At 49.4% G+C, this 20,827-nt stretch overlaps 1 protein-coding gene across 2 annotated transcripts in view; it reads right to left on the reverse strand.

Annotated features, from left to right (window-relative positions):
- Positions 1-12,336: 12,336 nt before the first annotated feature.
- The window catches only part of SLC15A4 (solute carrier family 15 member 4), a 29,148-nt gene continuing 20,657 nt past the window's right edge, over positions 12,337-20,827 (reverse strand). For both annotated transcript variants that reach the window (XM_087423462.1, XM_004430152.3), the window contains exons 6-8: positions 20,005-20,160; positions 18,668-18,826; positions 12,337-13,406 (exon numbers count right to left, since the gene is read on the reverse strand). In XM_087423462.1, the coding sequence (XP_087279588.1) occupies positions 13,258-13,406; positions 18,668-18,826; positions 20,005-20,160 (464 nt within the window). In that variant the 3' untranslated portion in view covers positions 12,337-13,257. The remainder of the gene's footprint in view (positions 13,407-18,667; positions 18,827-20,004; positions 20,161-20,827) is intronic.

Below are 20,827 nucleotides of genomic sequence, written 5' to 3' on the forward strand. Positions count from 1 at the left end.
TTTTACAGGCCCGGACAGCTGACACTGCAGAAGCCGCCGTGCTGGCCGCCCGCCCCAGGGGAAGCGAGGACCGCCTCTGGCCGCAGCAGCTGACCCATCTCCCGGGAGACGGCTGAGCGGGGCCTGGCATGCGGGCCTGCCTGCCTGGCTTGGCTGGGACGAGGCCGCCCGTCTGCACTGTCACAACCCTGGAATGAAGCCTCGCAGACAGCACCCCACTCTCCCCACTTCCTTGGTCATTGGAAACTGGACACTGAATGAAGCGTGAATCCATTGTTTGGGGACGTGATCTGAGGTTGCACACCGACGGCGAGAAATGACGCTGACCCAGACAATCCAGAGAACCAGAAAGTCGTCCCCTTTGCAGTCCGCCCTGGAACTCAGGAGAGTCTCCCCCAGGTGCTCGGCCTTACCACTGCTCCCACTTTGCCTAATTGCCCTTTTAAGGCCTCGGCCGTTGGCAGGCGATGGTGTGTACTGTTTTCATGGTATGTAATTTGACAATGATCTTTCGTTGTTGGCATGTGATCGTGGTTTCCATTCAAGGCAGCGACACCACTTCCTTTTAAAATAAATCACGGAATGACCACACCACCTGCCTCTCCTGTGTGCCAGGCGCCGGTCTAGCTCCTGCAGCCCTGGCCCTTGCTTTAATTCTCACGACCTCAAGAGGAGATCCGATTATTCCCACTATAGTGAAGGCAGCAGGCAGAGAGAGAAAGCGACGTGCCTCGTCGCCCAGCGAGGAGGTGGAAGACCTGGGATCTGACCCTCGAGAATCTGCTCCAAACTCCGCTCCACCCTGCCCTCTGTGCGGCCTCCCATTCAGGCGGGAAAAAATGAGTTGGTTTAAAGGACATGTTAAATAAACAGTACTTGGTATAATGGGTTGAACTGTGTCCCCCAAAAGATATGTCCACGTCCTCACCCCAGCACCTGTGAATGAGAACTTAATTGGAAATAGGGTCTTTGCAGATGGACTCAAGAAAAGATGAGGTCCTCCTGGAGCAGGGGGGCCCTGGACCCAATGACTGGTGCCTTATAAGAGACAGAAAGGAGAGACACAGAGACGCAGAGGAGAAGACCGCCTGACAACGGGGCGGAGACTGGAGTGATGCGTCTACGCGCCAAGGAGCACCCAGGATTTCAGTAGTCGGCAGACACTGGAGGAGGCAGGAAGGGTCCTCCTCTGGCGCCTTCAGAGGGGGCACAGCTCTGCCCATACCTTGACCTTAGACCTCTGGCCTCCAGAGCAGTGAGAGAACAGATTTCTGTTGTTTGCAGCCCCTCCGTTTGAGGTACTGTGTTAGAGCAGCCCCAGGAACCTCATGCACTTCGACACAGCAGACTCGTGGTGGTGCCTGAACGGGGGTGACGTGGAAGCACCGTGGGCCACGGTTTCCTCTGGTCCCCCTTCTAGGACCACCCCATTGTTTTCAAAGTCTCCGTCCACCTGTCCTCCACTGACCCGGGCACATACCCAGGTCCCAGGGTCCCGGGCTTGGACTCCTCAGGACCCCCTGGCCCCAGCTTGCACTCTTTACCTCTGGCCTTTTTCACCATTTCTGCAGGACCCAGTCCTCAGTTCAGAGGCCACCACCAAGCTGATCCCCTGGCAAAGGAGCGCATCTGAAATTCACAGGGAGCTGAAACAGACAGACGGTATTTTAAGAAAAAGATCTCATTTAGTTCCGACAACAGCTCGTGAGATGCACGAGAGCTTCGGTCGTTGGAGATCTTGCTCAGAAAGTAAGACAGAGCGGTCCAGGCGAGAAGACCCATGAAGTCAGTCGGGAAACTGTTCTGTAGTCTGCAGGGAGACTGACCGCTGAGGGCCTTGAACTTGGACGAAAGTTTGGGATCCTGAAAGACTCTGAACAGGTAAAGTGGGTAAAGAATATGCAACATGCATCTGTTAATTTGCTTAAATGTGTTTCCCCTTCCTGTGGAAAGAGTATCCCAGACTTGGGGAGCCACAGTCCCCCAGTCTTTATCCAGGTGGTTTAGGAGAGCTGATTCTGACCCCCTCTCCAGGGTGGCACATCACCCAGGCCTGGGCAATCAGAGCATTGCACCATCCTAGCCATGACAATGGGCGTGTGTCTGTAATCCTGCCAATTGGAGCCAATGAGATCAACTTTAAGACTTTGGTGGAACTTTTGAGAAAGAGAAACCCTATTTTCACAGGTCTCAAAGCTGGTAGAATAAAAGTATGGGGCTTCTGGGGATCGGGAGCTCATGCGCTCTTGTGGGAAAAGATAGTCTGAGAGTAAAGCCAACACAAACAAAACCGTATCCAAAAGATGAAAACAGTTTGAGTTCTGACAACATAAAGTGAGCTGCTGGATCCAGCCATACCTGAAATCCGTGTCTGGGCTTTTTGCTTATTTAAAACAATTTGTTCTGTCACTCACAACTTTATGACAGCAAGATATTTCTCCAGTTTGGAACCTTTGTAAAATAATAGGCAACATGAGTCAGATTTCTACTTACCAAAGGCAAGAAAGTAAGATCACACAAAGTCAGTCTCCTGGATGAACTTGCCCTCTCTAGGAAGTAAGAGTAATCTGGGCTAATGAGTATGAGAAGCAATGGCTTTACATCATTGGAATGATATAAATTGCTATAATGCAAACTGTCTGCCCAAGACAGAGAAATTCACCCAGGTATTATCTCTAACCTGTGACCCACCCGTGAAGGTTCTGAAGAGAAGGGTGTGAATGGTGTGTTTTCCATACTGATGGACTTTTCAAGATAAGGTGGTTTTGTTACACTTTGAATGACCGTAATGGACCAGCTGCTTCCTCAGCTCTCTCTGCTGACTACCCAACTCTCTCCCATCAGGACCAAGAAGCTTAGACCTCGCCTGGCCCTGGCAGGGGATGTAAATGCATTAACCAACCCTGTGGAAGGCGTACCTGTGCCTTCTCCGAGAGGCGGGAACTGCGACAAATCCAAAGGAGGCAGCTACAGCTTATGCCCCAGGGACAGGAATCTCCACTTGACCCGTTTTCTGATGTCTTCAGAAGTATGGCTTACTTATTTATCTATTTATTTATTTACTTATTTATTTTTTTATTTTTATTTTTTTGTGTGAGGAGAACCAGCCCTGTGCTAACATCTGACAATCCTCCTCTTTTTCTGCTGGTGAAGACTGGCCCTGGGCTAACATCCGCGCCCAGCTTCCTCCACTTTATATGGGACACTGCCACAGCATGGCCTGACAAGCGGTGTGTCGGTGCGTGCCCGGGATCCAAACTGGTGCACCCCGGGCCGCTGCAGCGGAGCGCCCGTACTTAACTGCTTGGGCCACCTGGTCGGGCCCAAAGTATGGGTTTTTTAATGTAAAATCCCCCGATTTTCAATGTCGGATGTAGTGGTTTGAACGATGTTCCCCCAAAATTCACATCTAGAACCTCAGAATGCGACCTTATTTGGAAATAGGGACTTTGCGGATGTAATGAAGGTAAGGATTGAAATGAGATCATCCTGGATTAATATAGGGCCTAAATCTCTAACTCCAATGCGAGTGTCCTTATGGGAGACAGAAAACGCCACACAGGGACACAGGGAAAGCCACGAGAAGACGCCGGCAGCCCAGGAACACAAAGAGCCTCAGGCGCTGGCAGAGGCAGGAGGACGCTCCCCCAGTCTTCGGAGGGAACGGGACCCTGCCGACACCTTGATGCTGGACTCCAGGCCTCCAGAACAGTGAGAGAATTAATTCCATTGGTTTTAAGCCACAGAGTCCGTACTCATTTGTTACAGCAGCCCCCGGAAACTGATCTATTGGGTGAATTTTAAAAACTACTCTTCAAGCTGAGCCTTATGTAAGCCCAGGATCTCGACCCGCTCTGACCCCAGCCCAGCCCTCAGGGATGACCACTTGAGGCCAGCAAATGGATTTGGAAACGCCGGCTTCCGAAACCTGCAGGGGTAAACACTGGTCCCCCAAGAGCCTCTCCCCTTAGGAAGTGTCTTCGCAGCTGAAAGAGGGGAGGATGCTCAGATGCAGTCTCTAGGAGACGCCCCATTCCTCGTGCCCGGACGTTTTCCGTCCTGGGCAAAGTCCCAGTGCAGATAAGGTCTCCGTCTCCTGCAGTGCCTGTGAGTGGGCGGTTCTTTGCTGCTCCACGTGTGGGAGTCCCCATCAGACCTGGGGACGGCTTTCTGGGGACATGCTACTTGGCATCGTCTCACAGTGTACTGGTCAATTCTCCCCATTTCAAAAGCCTCTCGGCCCCACTGGGCGGGCCATGGAGCCCCGGGCTTCCCCCCTAGGGTTTTTCTGACTCCACGAGGTGGGATGAGTGGGGACCCACTCAGCACTCACCCGTGGGGAGTCCAGAAGCAGTCAGGGAGTGAATGCCACACTTGACAATGGGGGACGGGACTGATGGATGGATGGTCCCCCTCCGTTCCCGGGCAGACAGATCTGAGATGCGTTTCAGAAGGCTCCTCTGAAGGCCCCACGGAATCCAGCGCCAGGCGCCTGTAGTGGCAGCAACAACTTGGTAACTGGTCTTTACCTGCTCTCTCTCCCCCATGTCACTCTCCGTGCCCATTCCTGCTCTGAGATCACACGGCAGGCTCTCCTCCAGGGAGACACAGTCCCACAGACGCGGCTGTGCTCTCAAAGCCGGCTGGACTCCTGAGCAAGGACCTGCATCCGTTCCTCCATGTGTCGCAAAAGCAAACCCACAGTTACGTAAATCCCTCTTATGCTGTAACACTATACGCCTGTGCTCAGTCTCCCTGGCCATGGGGAACTGTGCTGGTTCATGTTACTGCAGAGGACCAGGTGTGCAAGAAAGAGCAATAAACCCAAAGACGAATGCAACTTATCACATTAGCACTAATACGTTTTAAGCAGTCCTCAACAATTTTGTTGCAACTAAGAGGTTTAGGAAAAAAGACTGGAGTGATCAGGTTCCATACAAACATTTTAGTGGACTCGAACTGTACTTTTCATCTCTACACAAATTTCTTTTTTTTTTAATTTTTTAAATTGAGACATAATTGACATTTAACATTGTGTAAGTTTGAGGTGTACAATGTGTTGCTTTGATACATTTATATGTTGCAATACGATTGCCTCTGTAGCGAACACCTCTATCACGTTACATAATTATTTCTTTTTTGTGGTGGAAACAGTGAAGATCTAGTCTCTTTCCACCTTTGAAGTTTACAATACAGTGTTGTTGACTATAATCACTATGCTGTGCCTTATCTCTTCAGGACTTATTTATCTACTGGTTCCCAGTTTGTACCCTTAAACAACGTAATTTTTCTAGTAGAGGGATTCAAAAAATCTCCTAGCACTTTGAAAATAGCCTGTAGTTCTACTTCCAGCCACTAGATGGCAGGCGGACAGACATGGTGGACGGCTAACGGGCTTCTTCTTATCAATTGCTTGGCCAGAGGGACGGGGGGCTGCCCTGTGAGGAGGTGTGCCCCAGTCTTGCTCTGTATCTCATCGCCTTTCGTGGGGGCATCATGCCGTCCTATCATCTTACACTGTTTTTGTCACAATCCTTACACTTTCTGAAAGTCACTGCTTGCTTCCATGTTTATCGTGTCTCCCTCATTAAAATGTGAGCTCCAGGAGAGGGAAGACTCTGCTCCCTGCTGCAGCCTCCATGTTTAAAATAGAGCCAGCACACCATGGGTGGTATTTGTTGAGTGAATGAATGATGTGAGTGAACAAATGAATGTGACCTCTGATCCACGCTCATACACAGGCTGAATCTCCCTCTCTGACTTTCCTGGCTGTTTCCAGTGGCATTACGCCTCATCGTGAATGACCATTTGCACTTAACGTGGTGTCCAGGACATTAGAAAACTGCTGAACTCCGTGGTTTGGTTTGTCTTTGAAATACCTAAGCCCTGAAGAGCAGTAAGCAAGAAGTCCTCTGGGTCTAACTAGCTTGGTTTGGGTTTAAAATTTAAAATGGCAAGCATAAATCCACTCAGAGGCTTCTCTGACCATCCCTGACGTGCATCCATCCCCTTTCAGCTCCAGGAACAGCAAATGACTCATTTAGAAGTGAAGCCATAAATTCTGGCCCATTGAGGTTGCTTTACATAAATCACCCATTTGCAATTTGTCGAAGCAGTCACAGATTTCGCTAGGCTTGTGGGGAGCGCCCTGTATGTCACATCCTGGAAATGAACAAGCCCATGGACTGAGAAATCAAGTGGACGAGTACAGGAGAGGGCCAGGATTAGGGTGAGGAGAGTGAGGCTGAGTCTTCCAAGAGCAAGGATCTTGTGGCCCCTTCCTCTATCTTCAAGGCCGGCAATCGCACCTCTCTGCCCTCTGCTGTCACATCTCCTCACTCTGAATCTCCTGCCTCCCTTTCTCACTTGTAAGCACCCTTGTGATTCCAGTTCTCCCCCAGACAATCTAGAACAACCTCCCACCTCAAGATCCTGAACTTAATCACATCTGCAAAGCCCCTTTTGCCATATAAAGTAACATAATCGTAGGTTCCAGAGATCAGGATGAGGACATGTTTGGGGTGAGGCAGTGGGCGTTATTCAGTCTACCACAACGCTGATCTGAAGTTCCCCCCTGCAATTAACAGAGAACAGAGAAAATATTCATCGTCAGGGGCCTGCTCCCAAGAAGGATAATGCACTTGAAGAGGCCACCTTTAGTGAAGAACACTGCACCACCATTTCTAAGGGCAGGACCCCAACCTTGACTGCTCTGCTCCAGCCCTGGCCAGCTGCCTTATGTGCACTGGTTCATTAAGAGGAGGGGCGCCCCGTGGGTGACAAATTCTTCCAGACTGGACACCAGTAGCATCGTCAGGGAATCGGGGGATTGTGGACAAGGAGGGCGATGAGGCGAGCCCACCCGCCCCACGCACGCTGGCCGGGGTTTGAGACCAGAGACGAGAGGAACTCCCATAGGTGGTTGTTTCTCTTTGGTTTCCAGCCACACCAGCCATCAAACCTGCAAAGAGCATGTGGGATCAAAGCTCTAAGGCAGGGGTGCAGCCCCCGCCGACTTCATAATTTAGGGAAGCATGCGTGGGGTCTGAAGGTTTCAACGGCCTGGGCATGGGGGTCCGCCAGGTCCAAGGGGTTCCATCGTTTGTAGTTTTAGGCAGAAGGGGCCTTTTCAACACTCAAGACTCTCACTGACACATGGTAAAATATCTAAAGCATACATCATGATGATTTGTTATCTCAATAAAACCAAGAAAATACATCAACAGCCCCCCCGCCGCCCAAATAAATTAACACTCGAGGTCCACCTATTCATAAGGGAAACCCTGTGCCCTGCACACGCCGTTGTCCCACCTCGTGGGTCTCGGGCCTGCCCCGGCTGTGTGGAGGGCTGCGCCCCGCAAGGGCTCCCTTACCATCAGCACATTTCTGCTTTAAAGACACCCCTTAGTGACAGCCCCAGGCTCCTCTCTTCCATTTCCTGATGGATTTTAAATTGCGGTGTGGACGTGAAAAGCGGCCGTGCAGAGGAGCGTCCTGTCTGGCGGAGACGGGATTCTCGTTAGAACAATGTGGGCCCTAAAGCTCTGTCTAATACGCCTTAATGAGCAGAGCGAATGTTTAACTTTCAATCGATAGAAATGGCCGGCTGCAGTTTTCCTGACTTCAGGAACAGACTAATTTGTGTTCGGTATGCAGAACAACTAAAGTCCTGGACCAAAGATGCAAAGGAAGCAAGAGGACTTGACTTGACCGTGCGTGTTTTCTGACCGACATGCTGTGCTGGGCAGTGTGCGTGACTGGACAGTGAGGGGTTGAGGGGAGAACTCTGCGCTCCTCCTAATTCAGTTTTCTGAAAGAGCCACTACTTTTATTCATGTCCACATCTGTACCCATCAAGTGAATTTATGCAGTACTATAAAGTATAAAAATTCGTGTCTGGATCTGTCAAAAAATTTTAATTTTGTTGGTTATTAGCACTGCCGGACCTAGAGGGAGCGATTTTAGCATTTTTACCGAGTACGTGTGGAAGGTATTTTGATTATTACGAAGCTCTCCTGTGACAACACGCCAGGGCCTCGTGCAAGTGGCTTCAGCCTTCTGGAATGTTGATTGCCGGTCAGCCACCGTGGTGGGCAGAATAACGGCCCCCAAAGATGTCCACACCCAGCTCCCGAGACCTGAGAACAGGGTACCTTCCGTGGCAAAGAGAATGACACTTGCTGTCCGGCTGGCTTGGAGACGGGAGATCATCCTGGGTCATCCGCGTGGGCCCAGTATAATCACAAGAATCTCTGACAGTGGAAGACGGGGGCGGAGGAGGCGGCCAGTCCTTTCGGGAACCTGCGAGTGTGGCCTCAAGGAAACAGGATCTCTACAGATGGAATCAGGGAGAGGACACGATTCCAGAGATGAGATGTGATCAACGCTGCCGCTGGCTTTGGAGGGAGGGGACCCCAGCCAAGGGACGTGGGCAGCCTCCCAAAGCTGGAAAAGGCAAAAAAACAAATTCTCCCCTGGATCCTCCGGAAAGAACGCAGCCTTCCGACACCTCGATTGTAGCCCGGTGGGAGCTGTGGTGGATTTCCAACCTGCAGAACTGCGAGAGAACACATTCCTGTTGTTAAGCCCCCTAGTCGATGGCACCTTGTTAGGGCAGCCCTAGGAATCTGCGGTACTGGTTTTCTAGGGCTGCTGTAATGGTTCCATAAACTGGGTGGTTTAGAACAAGGGAAGTGTATTCTCTCAGTTCTGGGGGCCTGAGGTCTGAAATCAAGGTGTGCGTAGGGCCGTGCTCTCTGAAGGGTCAGGGGAGGATCGTTGCTCGCCTCTCCCAGCTCAGGGGCTGCTGGCAGTCCTGCCGTTCCTTGACTTGCAGACGCATCGCTCCCATCTCTGCTCCGTCGTCACATGGCGCTCTCCCTGCAAGTCTCTGTCAAATTTCCCTCTTCTTGTAGGGACACCAGTCACTGGATTTAGGGCCCACGGGAACCCATATGACCTCTTCTTAACTTGATTCCATATGCAAAGATCCTGTTTCCTAATGAGGTCACACTCGCAGGTTTCGGGTGGACAAGAATTTGGGGGGACACCACTCCACCCAGTACAGCAGTCACCTCTTTCTCCACCAGGACAGACCCCAAGCGGTGGCTGTATTCCAAGGAGGGCCTGTCCCCCACACCTCACGGCTCCTTGTCTGGCCTGCATGGCCGTGTTACAGTGGTGGTGGGCACACAGCTTCCTACATGAGCTCCGTTTTCTTCTTCCCCCCGAGTTAGTGGTCCCCTGCATTTCTGCCTTACGCTTTTGCTAACAGGGGGAGGACATGGAGAATGGGGTCCCCCACATACTGGGGCCCCTTTGGGCAGGGGCGGGCTTCCGTTGTGGGAGGGGCCCTTACTCCTCTCTTCTCACTCATCGGACCCCAGCCCAGCCCACCCAGGCGGCGAGAGGAGACCGCCACCTTGGGAATCAGCACTTTCCCACCACCACAGTCCTCAATTTACACAGATGCTGGAATTTCGTAAAGCATATCTTTTATTTCTCCATTCCTAAAAAAAACAAGAGCATGAAGGCCTCCCTTGCCCTGAATGGCCCCCAGCACCCCCATCCCCTTCTCCAGTTCCCTTTAGGGTAAGGTTAGCGCTGTCTGTACAGACGCCCTGTCCTCCCCTCCCAGCCGGCTGCACTCTCCAGTCGAGCTCACCACCCCTCCCAAGCGGGCCCCACGTCCACTCATCTTGCTCAGCAGGAGCACGCGGCAGACTTGGTCTCTCCCTCCTTCTGGAAAGACACCTCTACCCCTCATCTCCTGGACCCGGGAACGTGGGGCGGCTGGAGTCAGATCCCCACTCTATCAACGCTTGTGCCCTCACAAACTCAGCGTCCAGCATCCCCTATCCGCAGATGACTCCAACCCATCTCTGCAGTCCAGCTACCGTGTCATCGACTAGGCGGAAAGCCTTCGGGGCCTGTCTGGGGCAGGACTCCAGGTTTGGGTTCCCTGGGAGAAATCACTGATTAACGACTGGAAGCCTTCAAAGGAGGACTCAGGTAGTGATCTATTTTTAAAAACAACGAAAGACTGCAGCTCTGACTGAGCATCAGGGAAGTCGGGGACAGATACGGAGAATATGCAAGTGAAGATCGTGATCAGCCCATCCAACTTCACCTCCAGCACCGGAATCCTGCAGGTCAAGGGGCCGACCACACGTTTCTCGAAAAAGCCAGGCAGTCTGTGTCGCCTCCTCTACGCCTTATCCGACCTGTTTTGCGGGTCCCAAACCCACGGGAAAATCAGCATGGCTCAGAGGAGAAAAGAGAATGCGGCTCCCGTCCAGTCTCGCCCACTTCTGAGTCTTCGATGCGGGTTAAGTCATTTACTGTCTGGGTTTGCGCATCCACGTCAGCCGAGGTGCCTCTCTCCTGTGGCTGGTTTGCAGGATTCATACGTAAATACGATGGATGGGTCTATCTGGCTCTGTGCTGGGTTCTCTTCCAAAGAGCATTGCCTTTTAGCCAATTTGGCAATTAGCAAATGCTGATTTTTCACATTGTTATGCAGCCTTGCATCACGTGGCTTCTTTTCTTGGCTTTCTTTGTATTTTGTATTTGTCGTTTAATATGTTCTAGTTCAACAAAGCACGTTTTATGTATTATTTCCTCCGAAAGGCTGTTTCAGAAAGAGCAAGGTGTTACAATGAACATTTAAAAATATCTACTCGAATGACTTCATCCTACTTGAGAATGCCCATAAAATACTTGGCCTGTTTCAGTAAGAGTGAATCACTCAATGGTCCCGAGTAACTTAGGGTTATTACAGTACTTCACTCTTTTCTAATGTGATTTGATTTTCAGAGAATGGAACCGTTTTGCACCAAGTGGAACAATTTGGTAATACTGAAGACCATCCATTTTTTATTCCCTAGAATTCAGAAGTGATCAGTTTTGTATGGCCCAATGTAACTTGGAAAGGACTCGCTGTTTTGAAACTTTGCAACGTTATATCCACAGTGCTGTGCTTTCCCCGTCTACCAGGAAGAGGGCATCTCGACCTCTGGATATTAAGAAGGCGAGGTGCTCCAGCAGGCCCTGGGAAGCGGAACCCCCTGGCAGGTTAAAGCAGGACGTATGGATGGAGTGGCACTTGAATGGAACCAACAGAGGCTGGACAGGTCCCTGTTTGAAACCAGAAGGACCATACACTCCTGTGGAAAAGCTGTCTTATTAAAACCTCCTCTGTAAATCTACCCAGGATACCGTGCAGAAATGCAGAGCTCTGGCCCGTCCTCCGTCAAGGAGGGGAAGCAGCTGTGAGCGTCTCCTCAGAGTGAACTCACGTTTGCTTTATGAGGCCGAGAGAAACAGGTTAAGGACGCAGTCTTGAGGGCAGGCACATACTCTTTATAAACCTCCCAACAGCACACTGGTTTTGTGTACTTATTTATTCAGTTACTCTTCAGTGCCACAGGGTGAACCCCATTACTCACTATCTAGAATCAGCTGCAAGATTAAAAGGTTGTTCCTCTGATCGCTTTGTCAGACTTTCAACTAACCTTCTGGAGAGGTTCCCCTTAATCACACCGAGGGCGTTTCCAGCTCTGTACCTGGATGGATTCCATGGGCGGTCCGCTCCCAGCCCTGCCCTGGGTCTGTGGTGGGCGCCCATGTAAGGCCCAGGAGGCTGGGCGAGGACCTGGCCCTTCACCTCCTGCCTCCATGTGCCCAGGAGTCAACACCACGTGACGGGAAGGCTGAAGCGCTCTCGTGACTCCTCCTTTGTTCCCTTTCATGGCTAACTCCCTACAGTGACAACGTACCTTCTGACAGCATGGGTTAATGGTTTTCAATACGCAGTATACCCTGAAGACATGCATTATACCTCTAGGGGATAATGTATTTCCAAGAGCGGTGCTTTCAACACCTCCCCCTGCCCGTAACCCAAACTCCCACCTCCGGCCCCACAGAGAACCCGTGCTGCCCCAAGTCATCTGTCTTCAGTCTGGCCTAACGGGTCAAAAAGATTTCCTCATATTTTTCTGCAGTTTTTCTACACTTTGTATTACAAAAAAAATAAATAAGGGGGGTTTTTGTGTCTGCTTGTTTTCCCCAAATATAAAACCATATGTTAATACAGAGCAGGCTTAAGACTCACGACACCTTGGAAACCTGACAGCTGTGTCCAGAACAGGTGTCCTTCCCTGATGTTCGTCAATTCCTGACTCAGCAAACCATACACCATCCATGTGACGGTTTATGAATTCTCTTGATATCCTTGTGTAAATGCCAAATAAACAAAGACTGTGGACAAACCACGCAAGGGACCGGTTAACGGGTCTCAAATTTGAGGTGCTTTTTGTAATAAAGTTATACCAAAAATACAGCAACAAATAAAGAATAGTTTATTTAACAAAACTAGAACCCCCACGTACATGTAAAACAATACAAAAGTGAGTGGCTGGCAAACAGTTCAAGTTCACGTTTAACACTTGCAATTATCTTTATTACACTCATTCTGTTGAAAGCTCGTTTTCCTTACACCCCCAATAATCAGTTTTCAGTCTTGGTGGTGCCCAGATACACAAGAACTGACCAGGCAAGGTTCCAAATGCCCTCCAGGCTGTCTGCAGCTTGAGATAGGACACGTGCTCTTAAAGATTTCCTGTTGCGTGTTCTGACTTGAGGAAAAAAAGCAATGTCAATAGTTTAAAAAATAAGTATCGTCTGAAGCAGCAGAAAAAATATATTCACTACCGGCCTGTACCAAAGAAGCTGGCAATGGCAAGATTCGCGGCTTAAGAAAGAAACCATACACTTGACCTCTAGATAACATCTTGACAGCATCTGACCACAATTTCACCTCTTAAAACATCTTCCCTTTCTTCAACATAAGTAGCTGTTTATTAATCAAAAAGAAAAAAAAAGTGAGATCATAAGGTTTGTGGGAAGGAGATGAATACATTTGTTTAAAATACTGAGATGCCAACCAACTGACGTGTCGTCTCCAAGACTCTGTGAGCTCCACTGGTGAGTCTGTTGGAGGAAACCAGCGGCAGGATTAGCAGATCTTCAAGACGCCTGCACTGCTGCTCCCAGAGGGCCCAGTGGGACCGGAGACGAGCCACGTGAAGCGCTTCGTCCATCGGGGCCGAAGGAAAGAAGAAACCAAACCAGCTACCATGCAAGTTTTAAGAAAGTCTGACGTTTACGGTGACCTGAAGTCCTGCCTCTTCTCAGAGCACCGCCAGCCAGTAACTTGCCATCGGTTAAAGTCTGAGACCCGACCGGACCTCAGACGCGTCAGGTCCTTCTGCTGGCGGGCGTTCCATTCGCTCGTGATCGCTGGCGGTCGTATCTCACAGAAACAATAAGGAAAAGCAGGAGGGTGCCTCCTTGAATAGCAGCCAGAAGAAAAAAGTAGTAGTTCAAATAGCAGCCGTTAATGTTACCTAAAGAAACAAGAGAAAAAGAGGCACGTGAGCTGCACTTAGATACTTTACAAGATTTTATCTATTTCATTTGCTTCCTACTAAGGTCAGGATGAATTCTAACTGTGGTCATAAAAAAAAGAACAATCATATCTCTGTAATTCAAAATACACAAGCATTTTATTTCCAAAAACACTGCACAAGCCACTCTCACGCCAGCCACATCTCTAACCCAGGCTCCGGATCGGGGCTCTGACTCGACCCCTCCTGCGCGTCCAACTCCAGCGTCTCTCCCTTGTGAGATAAAAGGACGAGGCTCCCGGAGTGCCTGACAACGAAAGGCAGGGACATACCCTACGTCTAGCACACACCCAGGAACCTGCACGGGGCCAGGGGGACGAGTCTGAGAAGATGGATGAGATGAGGACTAACGGAAAGTGTGAGCCACACGTCCACCTCGGAAGAACCAGCCGCAAGAGAAAAAACGGCAAGTCTTTTCTCTTGTTTGTTATGTTTTTTTTCCCACACACAAAATGTGGGAAAAACTACCTTCCCGTGTTCTTGCCACCAGAAGCAGCATCTGGCAGATGGTGTATTTCCGTTCAGTCTGTTTTCACGCAGCGTTTCCCCCTCGACTGTGGGAGGGAATTTCCTAGGGTCATAGTCACACCGGCACGCAGAACTGACGTTTCCCAGGAGGGGCGCGAAGACAAGCAGGGAGTACCTGACTCGCTCCACACCAGATCCCAAGCGGCTGTCTTCCTAACTCGGGTACAGAATGCGGACACGTGACAGCACAGACAACAGGGGAACACAGCCTGACAGCACGGCCGGCTGAGTCCTGATCCAGCTCGAGGTTCACTGACACACACGACACGCCAAGGGGCCCTTTATGAGCCAGGCAATCGGCTGAACTTACATTCCACATACTACAGGAAGACACAAGTTTGCTTTTTAATTTTTCCTAAAAATCTCCAGGTTTTAGCACCCTCAAGTTGATGCAGGTGTGTACTTTAGCCCTAACAGCTAACACGCTGAATGCTCGACTCTGCCCCAAGCGTCACGTGAGGCAGGGCACACGCGGTGCTCCATCTGGTTCCCATTAATCCCGAGGAGGCTGAAGGGGTTACAGTCGTGGACCGTGGGCTCAACCAACAAGGTTCAAGCGTGAGTGGCTTGGTATCTCTGGGCCCAGCTTCCTCATCTGTGAAAGGGGGAAACACTGTACCTGCTGGAAAGTGTGCTCATACGGGGTAAACGTGTAGGTAACGTATGCGGACAGTAGCTGGGACCCAACGAGGCATCCTCAGGGCCTGCCATCATTACGATCTCCACTCTGCACACAGGCCCAGTGCCGTCAGGTCTGTAAACCGATAGTCTTTCAGTGGAGAACTGACCACGACCACTCAACATGGAGATGCAGGGAGGGTGAGTGTGTAGAAAATGTAGGACAGTTTGTAAGGAAACGTCCAGAGCCACTCACAGCCCGTCACCCTGTGCTCCCTGCAGACTGACCACACCACCAGGCAACCCTGCCTCATCCTCACGGCCCGAGGATGGCGCACCATTTACACCGCTGGTCACCCACTGAGGAGGACCCGACACGTCTCTGACAGGCGAGCAGGGAGCTCTCTGGTCAGCAGTGTCCCTACAGGGGGCCAGCATCTCAGAATGAAAGCTGCTGTGAGTGCCGACGGCCTCAGAGCAGCTCTCAATCTGTTTATTAAAAAAGTGCGACTTCCTTTCCTCCAAAGCTCCCTGTAAAGCTGGGTTATTCTGGAACTTCCTGTTTCTACCTGAACTCACCAATATTAGATGTTTAACAATGCTTTTATCAAATACACGGAATTAACGAACGGCTATAACACACGTTTGTACAATGAGCACTTACACATTTTTAAGAAATCCTCATTCACACAGGCTGTAGACAACGATTTCCTGCGTTTATTGTTTTCAGAAGAGATCTCGTAATACCTTTAATTTCGGTCAGACTGGGCTTTATTGATCCGACAGACACTTATAGTAGTGATGTAGGTCCTCACTACGTGCTGGCTCTGTCCTGGACACAGAGACAGCCCGCTTCAGGGAGCCCTGTGTCTGCTGGCACCACTACCACAGTGTTAGCATTTGATGCCACCACAAAGCTGTTGTCAAAATATCAATGATGTCATTCTACGTGCTGATTTTGACATAGGAATCTCCCCAAATTAAAGAGATGATCATTTAAAACTCCCAAAGCTCAGGGCCGGCCCCGTGGCTTAGTGGTTAAGTGCACGCGCTCCGCTGCTGGGGGCCCGGGTTCGGATCCCAGGCGCGCACCAACGCACCGCTTCTCCAGCCATGCTGAGGCCGCGTCCCACATACAGCAACTAGAAGGATGTGCAGCTATGACCTACAACTATCTGCTGGGGCTTTGGGGAGAAATAAATAAATAAACTTAAAATAAATAAATAAATAAAACTAAAACTTCCAGAGCTCAAAGCTGGCAGGCCAGGTAGACTGTACACCGGGTTTATCCCGCGGGGCAAAGAGAAATGTACACCGTTCCCCCGCAGTCAGTCCGGTTTGGGATGAGGAAGGGTATTCAGAAACGGGGCCACACCTAAGAGGAACCCCCCTGTACCTTCCTGGGCCTCTTCACATACTGCAGGAGAGCCCCATACAAAGGTGGTAAACACGAGTTTTACATTTGATAACATCGACTTTCAGGCCCCAAAGAAACGAGCTCATGGGCCGGCCCCGTGGCTTAATGGTTAAGTGCGCGTGCTCCGCTGCTGGCGGCCCGGGTTCGGATCCTGGGCGCGCACGGACGCACCGCTTCTCCGGCTATGCTGAGGCCGCGTCCCACATACAGCAACTAGAAGGATGTGCAGCTATGACATACAACTATCTACTGGGGCTTTGGGGGAAAAAATAAATAAATAAATAAATAAATAAAAGAAACGAGCTCATATGTCCACCAAACATTCATTAGAGTTCCCAGCAGCTTGATTCAAGGCAGCCCCAAACTGGAAACATCGGGAACACCTCTCAGTAGCAGGAGGGACGAATAAACTGTGACATATTCGTACAGTGGACACCCCTCAGAAACAACAGAGATCTCATTACTGGGGATGCCTCTCCTGGATGTAAGTGCCAAGTGGAGACAGCCACGACGGAGCACCAGTACAGATGAGGCTCAGAGTGCTGACGTGGGACAGTGTGATTTTGGGGGGACGGGGGTTAGCTGAGAAAGGACACAGGAAGCCTTTCGAAATGTTCTGCATTTCAATCTGGAGTAAAAACACGTCAGGCTGTGCACTTAAGACCAGCGCACTGCACAGTACGAATGTTAACCCCAATCTAATAACCATAATCATCAACAAGAACAGCAGCCAGCCCCCCCAGGACAGGCAGAGAAGGAAACCGACAGGAGAATCTGGGGGCTCGTCCTTGACCTCAGCCCCGTGACCCCACGGGAAGCTGTTTCAGGCGTCAATCCTGAGATGCTGAGCCAGCTCCACCTCCAGCCGCTGCACCACTCACCGGGACACGGATGCGGGGGGGGGGGGGGGGGGGCGCAGAGAGAAGCTGAGGGAAGACGTGAAATCTGGGATTACGTGTGCCGCTCCTTCTAGAGAAGAATCTCTCTTTGGGGGGCGGGGGTTCCCTGGTGCCACTTTCTCCCTGCATCAGCCGCCTCTGACAGCATCTGCCCCCGAACGAGAGGGAGCTGACACCCACATCACTGTCCTAACTCCCCACCCAGGACATGGGGCTACGCGCAGGACTGACACAAACTCTCCTTCTTGACGTAAAAACCAGGAGGGACCCCGTGTGCTGCTGGATGCGGTGTGGGGGCTGTCTGAGAAAACACTACACATCATGTCCCTCTCGTGAAAATAACATCAACAAACAGAACCAGGTCTAACCCCTGCACATGTGTGCTGGATGCACGAGTACTGGAGACGAACCTCAGGATGCAAAGTTTAAAAGTAACCTGTCAGAAACAAATGATGAGTGACAGGTAAACTGTGAGATTAAGTTAGCAATGAGGGGATCAAATCGCTGGAAAGCAATGAGAGTGACAAAACCAATCAATCCTTTGTGATACATTTAGAAATAAAACAAAAACTATGAAATAAAATCAACACCTTAAGAACTACAGGGCTTTGGTCTCTGTAACAAGTCTCTCTTTGAAGGAGGTTGTCCCATGTACACAGTAGATTCTGTGAATGCAGGAATCTCAGGAGAATGCTCAGAACCCACTGTGTACCTGGACCTTATGCAGGGCCGTTTATCCTCCAAGGGTTCTGGGAATGAAAGCCACAGCCCCAGACCTGCCTGTTCTCCCAGTGCACCCAGGCCCAAGCCTGCCACGCAGACTCACTCCAACCAAGGAGCACATCCTGACAGCGCCCTGGGGGCGGCGGGGGTGGCATGGGTTTCTGGAAGTTACATCAGGACTCCATAGGCCTAAATGCATCCCTTAGGACAGGAAATTTAATTCAATAATGGAAGGGCTTCTGGAATTCTGCAATTTCTAGAGCAAAGTCTCTAAGCTTTCATCAGACTTTCAAGGGGATTTATAACCTAAAACTGGCTCGGTACCACTGGATCTGAGCAAATGCTACACAGTTATACAAGACAAAGGAATAAGGTTGTTTTCATAAGTAAAACACAAAAGAAAAGAAAGACACCTTCATCTCCTGGGTCCATTTAAAAGCTATCATAAATCTGGAAACGGCAAAACGCTCATCTTTTGTGAGTGAATTTGTTCAATACCCCAAGATGCCACCTACTGGTATTAGCTGTAAAATCCCATTGTGATTGATCATGAGTAATATTTGTTTACTAGAAAAAAAGCCCATTTATTATATGGGTTTTTTTAATAGCAGAAAATTAAAAGGTACTGTCAGGAAAAGAAAAAAAAAAACCCAAGGTAAATGAAGGAAAATTTGTGATACAGATTTTACTTGCCTCATAAAAGTAGTGCTGGACATTAAGGTAGAGAAGCAGTCTATTCATCACAGATATTCCAAGTAAACAGCAATAGTGTAGCAGTCGACTGACCTGGCCACTGGGGGAGAGAGAGGCTTTCCTGTCTCTCAGAAACTGCTAACGACGCGAGTAAACGAAACGATGGGAGTGTGTGATGCAGCTCAGGGCACAGTGCACAGTAGCTCTGGGGACAGCCTAACCGCACTCAGACAACCTCACTCACTCACAAACCTTCCACCACAGCCTGAGACCCGTGGTTTTTGTCACCGGTCATTTTCAAAAAGACGGCCCGCCGCTCTCACCGAAGTCTGTGTGGTTGCTCATCCATCCGATGGCTTTGATGGACACCAGCGCCAACAGTCCTGAGCCCACGAAGGAGCCGACGCCAGAGAAGAAAAAGAACAAGCCCATTATGGCGCTCTGCATGGACTTGGGCGCGGCGGAATATGCGAATTCCAGACCTACAGGAAGGAAAGGAGGCGCTTTTGTGAGACGAGGTCGCATCGACGCTCCCGCCTAAATACGGCAGAAGCAGCAGAGGTCCAATGGGGACTTGGAGCTCTAAGTAGTGCAACTCCCTTCCCTGTTTTGAAGTCAGTACTTACACAAGTTCAAGCAATCACTGGCTAAGAGCTAGCTGCTCACTCTCCTGTTCACTGCGACAATTCCTAAAACATCTCAAGGAGGGTAGAAAGTAAACTCCTTGCTCTCAAACCTGAAGGTAAATTTGATTTGTCAGCTCTTAGAATTTCTTATTCCTTATGGAAAGAAAGAGATTAAAGAAGCAAAACTTTCCTATATTCTCAACTAATGGGAGTTTGAAAACAAAGTACGTACACTAAAATGGGGCATCTACTTAAGAATTCTATCATAAAGCAATATATTTTAAAACGATTTTTTAAAACAGGCACATCCAGAAATTCCGATTTGTGTAATAACTAGACATTGAGATGTGCAGAGTGTTCTAAATGGAGGACTGTTCTGTTTGATGTATGCCCTTCGCAAATTCATTAGCCAATTCTGCCTGAGTTTTGTGAGACGTGAGGAGAGGTGAAAATGATCGTCTCCTAGTGCCCACATGACCCATCGACTCTGGTCATCACTAATTTTCTCCCTCCGTCGCTCCCAGCAGTGGAAACAGGTCTGCACAGAACACACTTGTCCAAAGCACCACAGACTCCCACTAATGGAGAAAGAGAGGCCTGTGGGAACATGTTTTTCAAAATTGGGTTTGCACACTTATACAAATCTGAACAGAAACACTGAGAGCACAGCTGTGATTCACATCCCTTGGACCGGCTGCCACAGCGTAACTGCAGGGTCTGTTAGAAGCGCCAGGCCCAGGGAAAGCCGCCCAATAGGTTTTTCCTTCTTTTCCTCTCTCCTGCGGCCTCTCTATGGCAGGGGATGAATGTCATGGAAATGTTTTGGGAATCTTGTTTTTATACCAAGAAATGAGAACCTCAGACATAGTCGTACTGTTTATTTACAATCCATGTTCTGAACCACAACTGCCTGCCCAAACATACAATAGCACTGTGCTATTTCTGTCTCAATAATTCTAACACGTAAGAAAACAGTATGGCTTTTGTTATCTTACGCCTAGACTAGACCCAGACACCTCTGACATGAACCTTACCTGCTATGCTTGCAAATATCTCACTGACACCAATCAGCACGTACTGTGGGACCTGCCACCATATTGGCAAGTCGGCAGCAAAATAAACGACATTTCCAATGGTCTGATTAATGGTTTTCTCCTTAACAAGGTCCAGCCTCTTGCTTTCCAAAATTCCTAGAATACATAAGTAGGTTAAGAGAGCATTAGTTAACATTTGCAATTAAACTAAAAAACCAGATGTTTGCTACAAGGTGCTTATTGATTATTCTGAAAAATACATGGAAGGATAATGCCCAATGACACAGCTTCTCCCCAAACCACTCGATCTAGGAATCTCCCAGCTTTCAGCTTCCTAAGTAGGTTCCTGAAAAATAGAGGTCATACCACACCTATTTCATTTGGGCGTTTTTACAGTGCTTTATAAAATAGATGCTCAACATGTTTAATTCAATCCTCAAATATCTGGATTGCTCACAACCTATATTCCTTTTGTTTCTTTTAAAAGGAGGAGTGGGGAAAGCTAATAGTCCTGCAATGAAAGATTAATAACGCTATTTTACTTATCAGAAGGTAATAAATTTTGACATATTTTTCCCATCATGGTAATGGATTTAAGCTGACCCACTGATTTACTATCATTACTATTACAACCATGGCTGCTAATAATAATGCTGGTTTCCTTGTACAGGCGGGCTTAACCTTAACAACAAAGTAAACTGAACTTTCCAACTCAACTTCTGCTCTCAGCAGCACCGAGACTGCACCAAATTGTTGGTCACCTGTCAAGTGCAACAGAAAGACATGGGAAGATATGCAAGAGCAGAGACAGTGACTCTTTATA

Source organism: Ceratotherium simum, chromosome 35, assembly GCF_057802395.1.
Source record: "Ceratotherium simum simum isolate JZ-2026a chromosome 35, ASM5780239v1, whole genome shotgun sequence".
NCBI classification, from domain to species: Eukaryota; Metazoa; Chordata; class Mammalia; order Perissodactyla; family Rhinocerotidae; genus Ceratotherium; species Ceratotherium simum.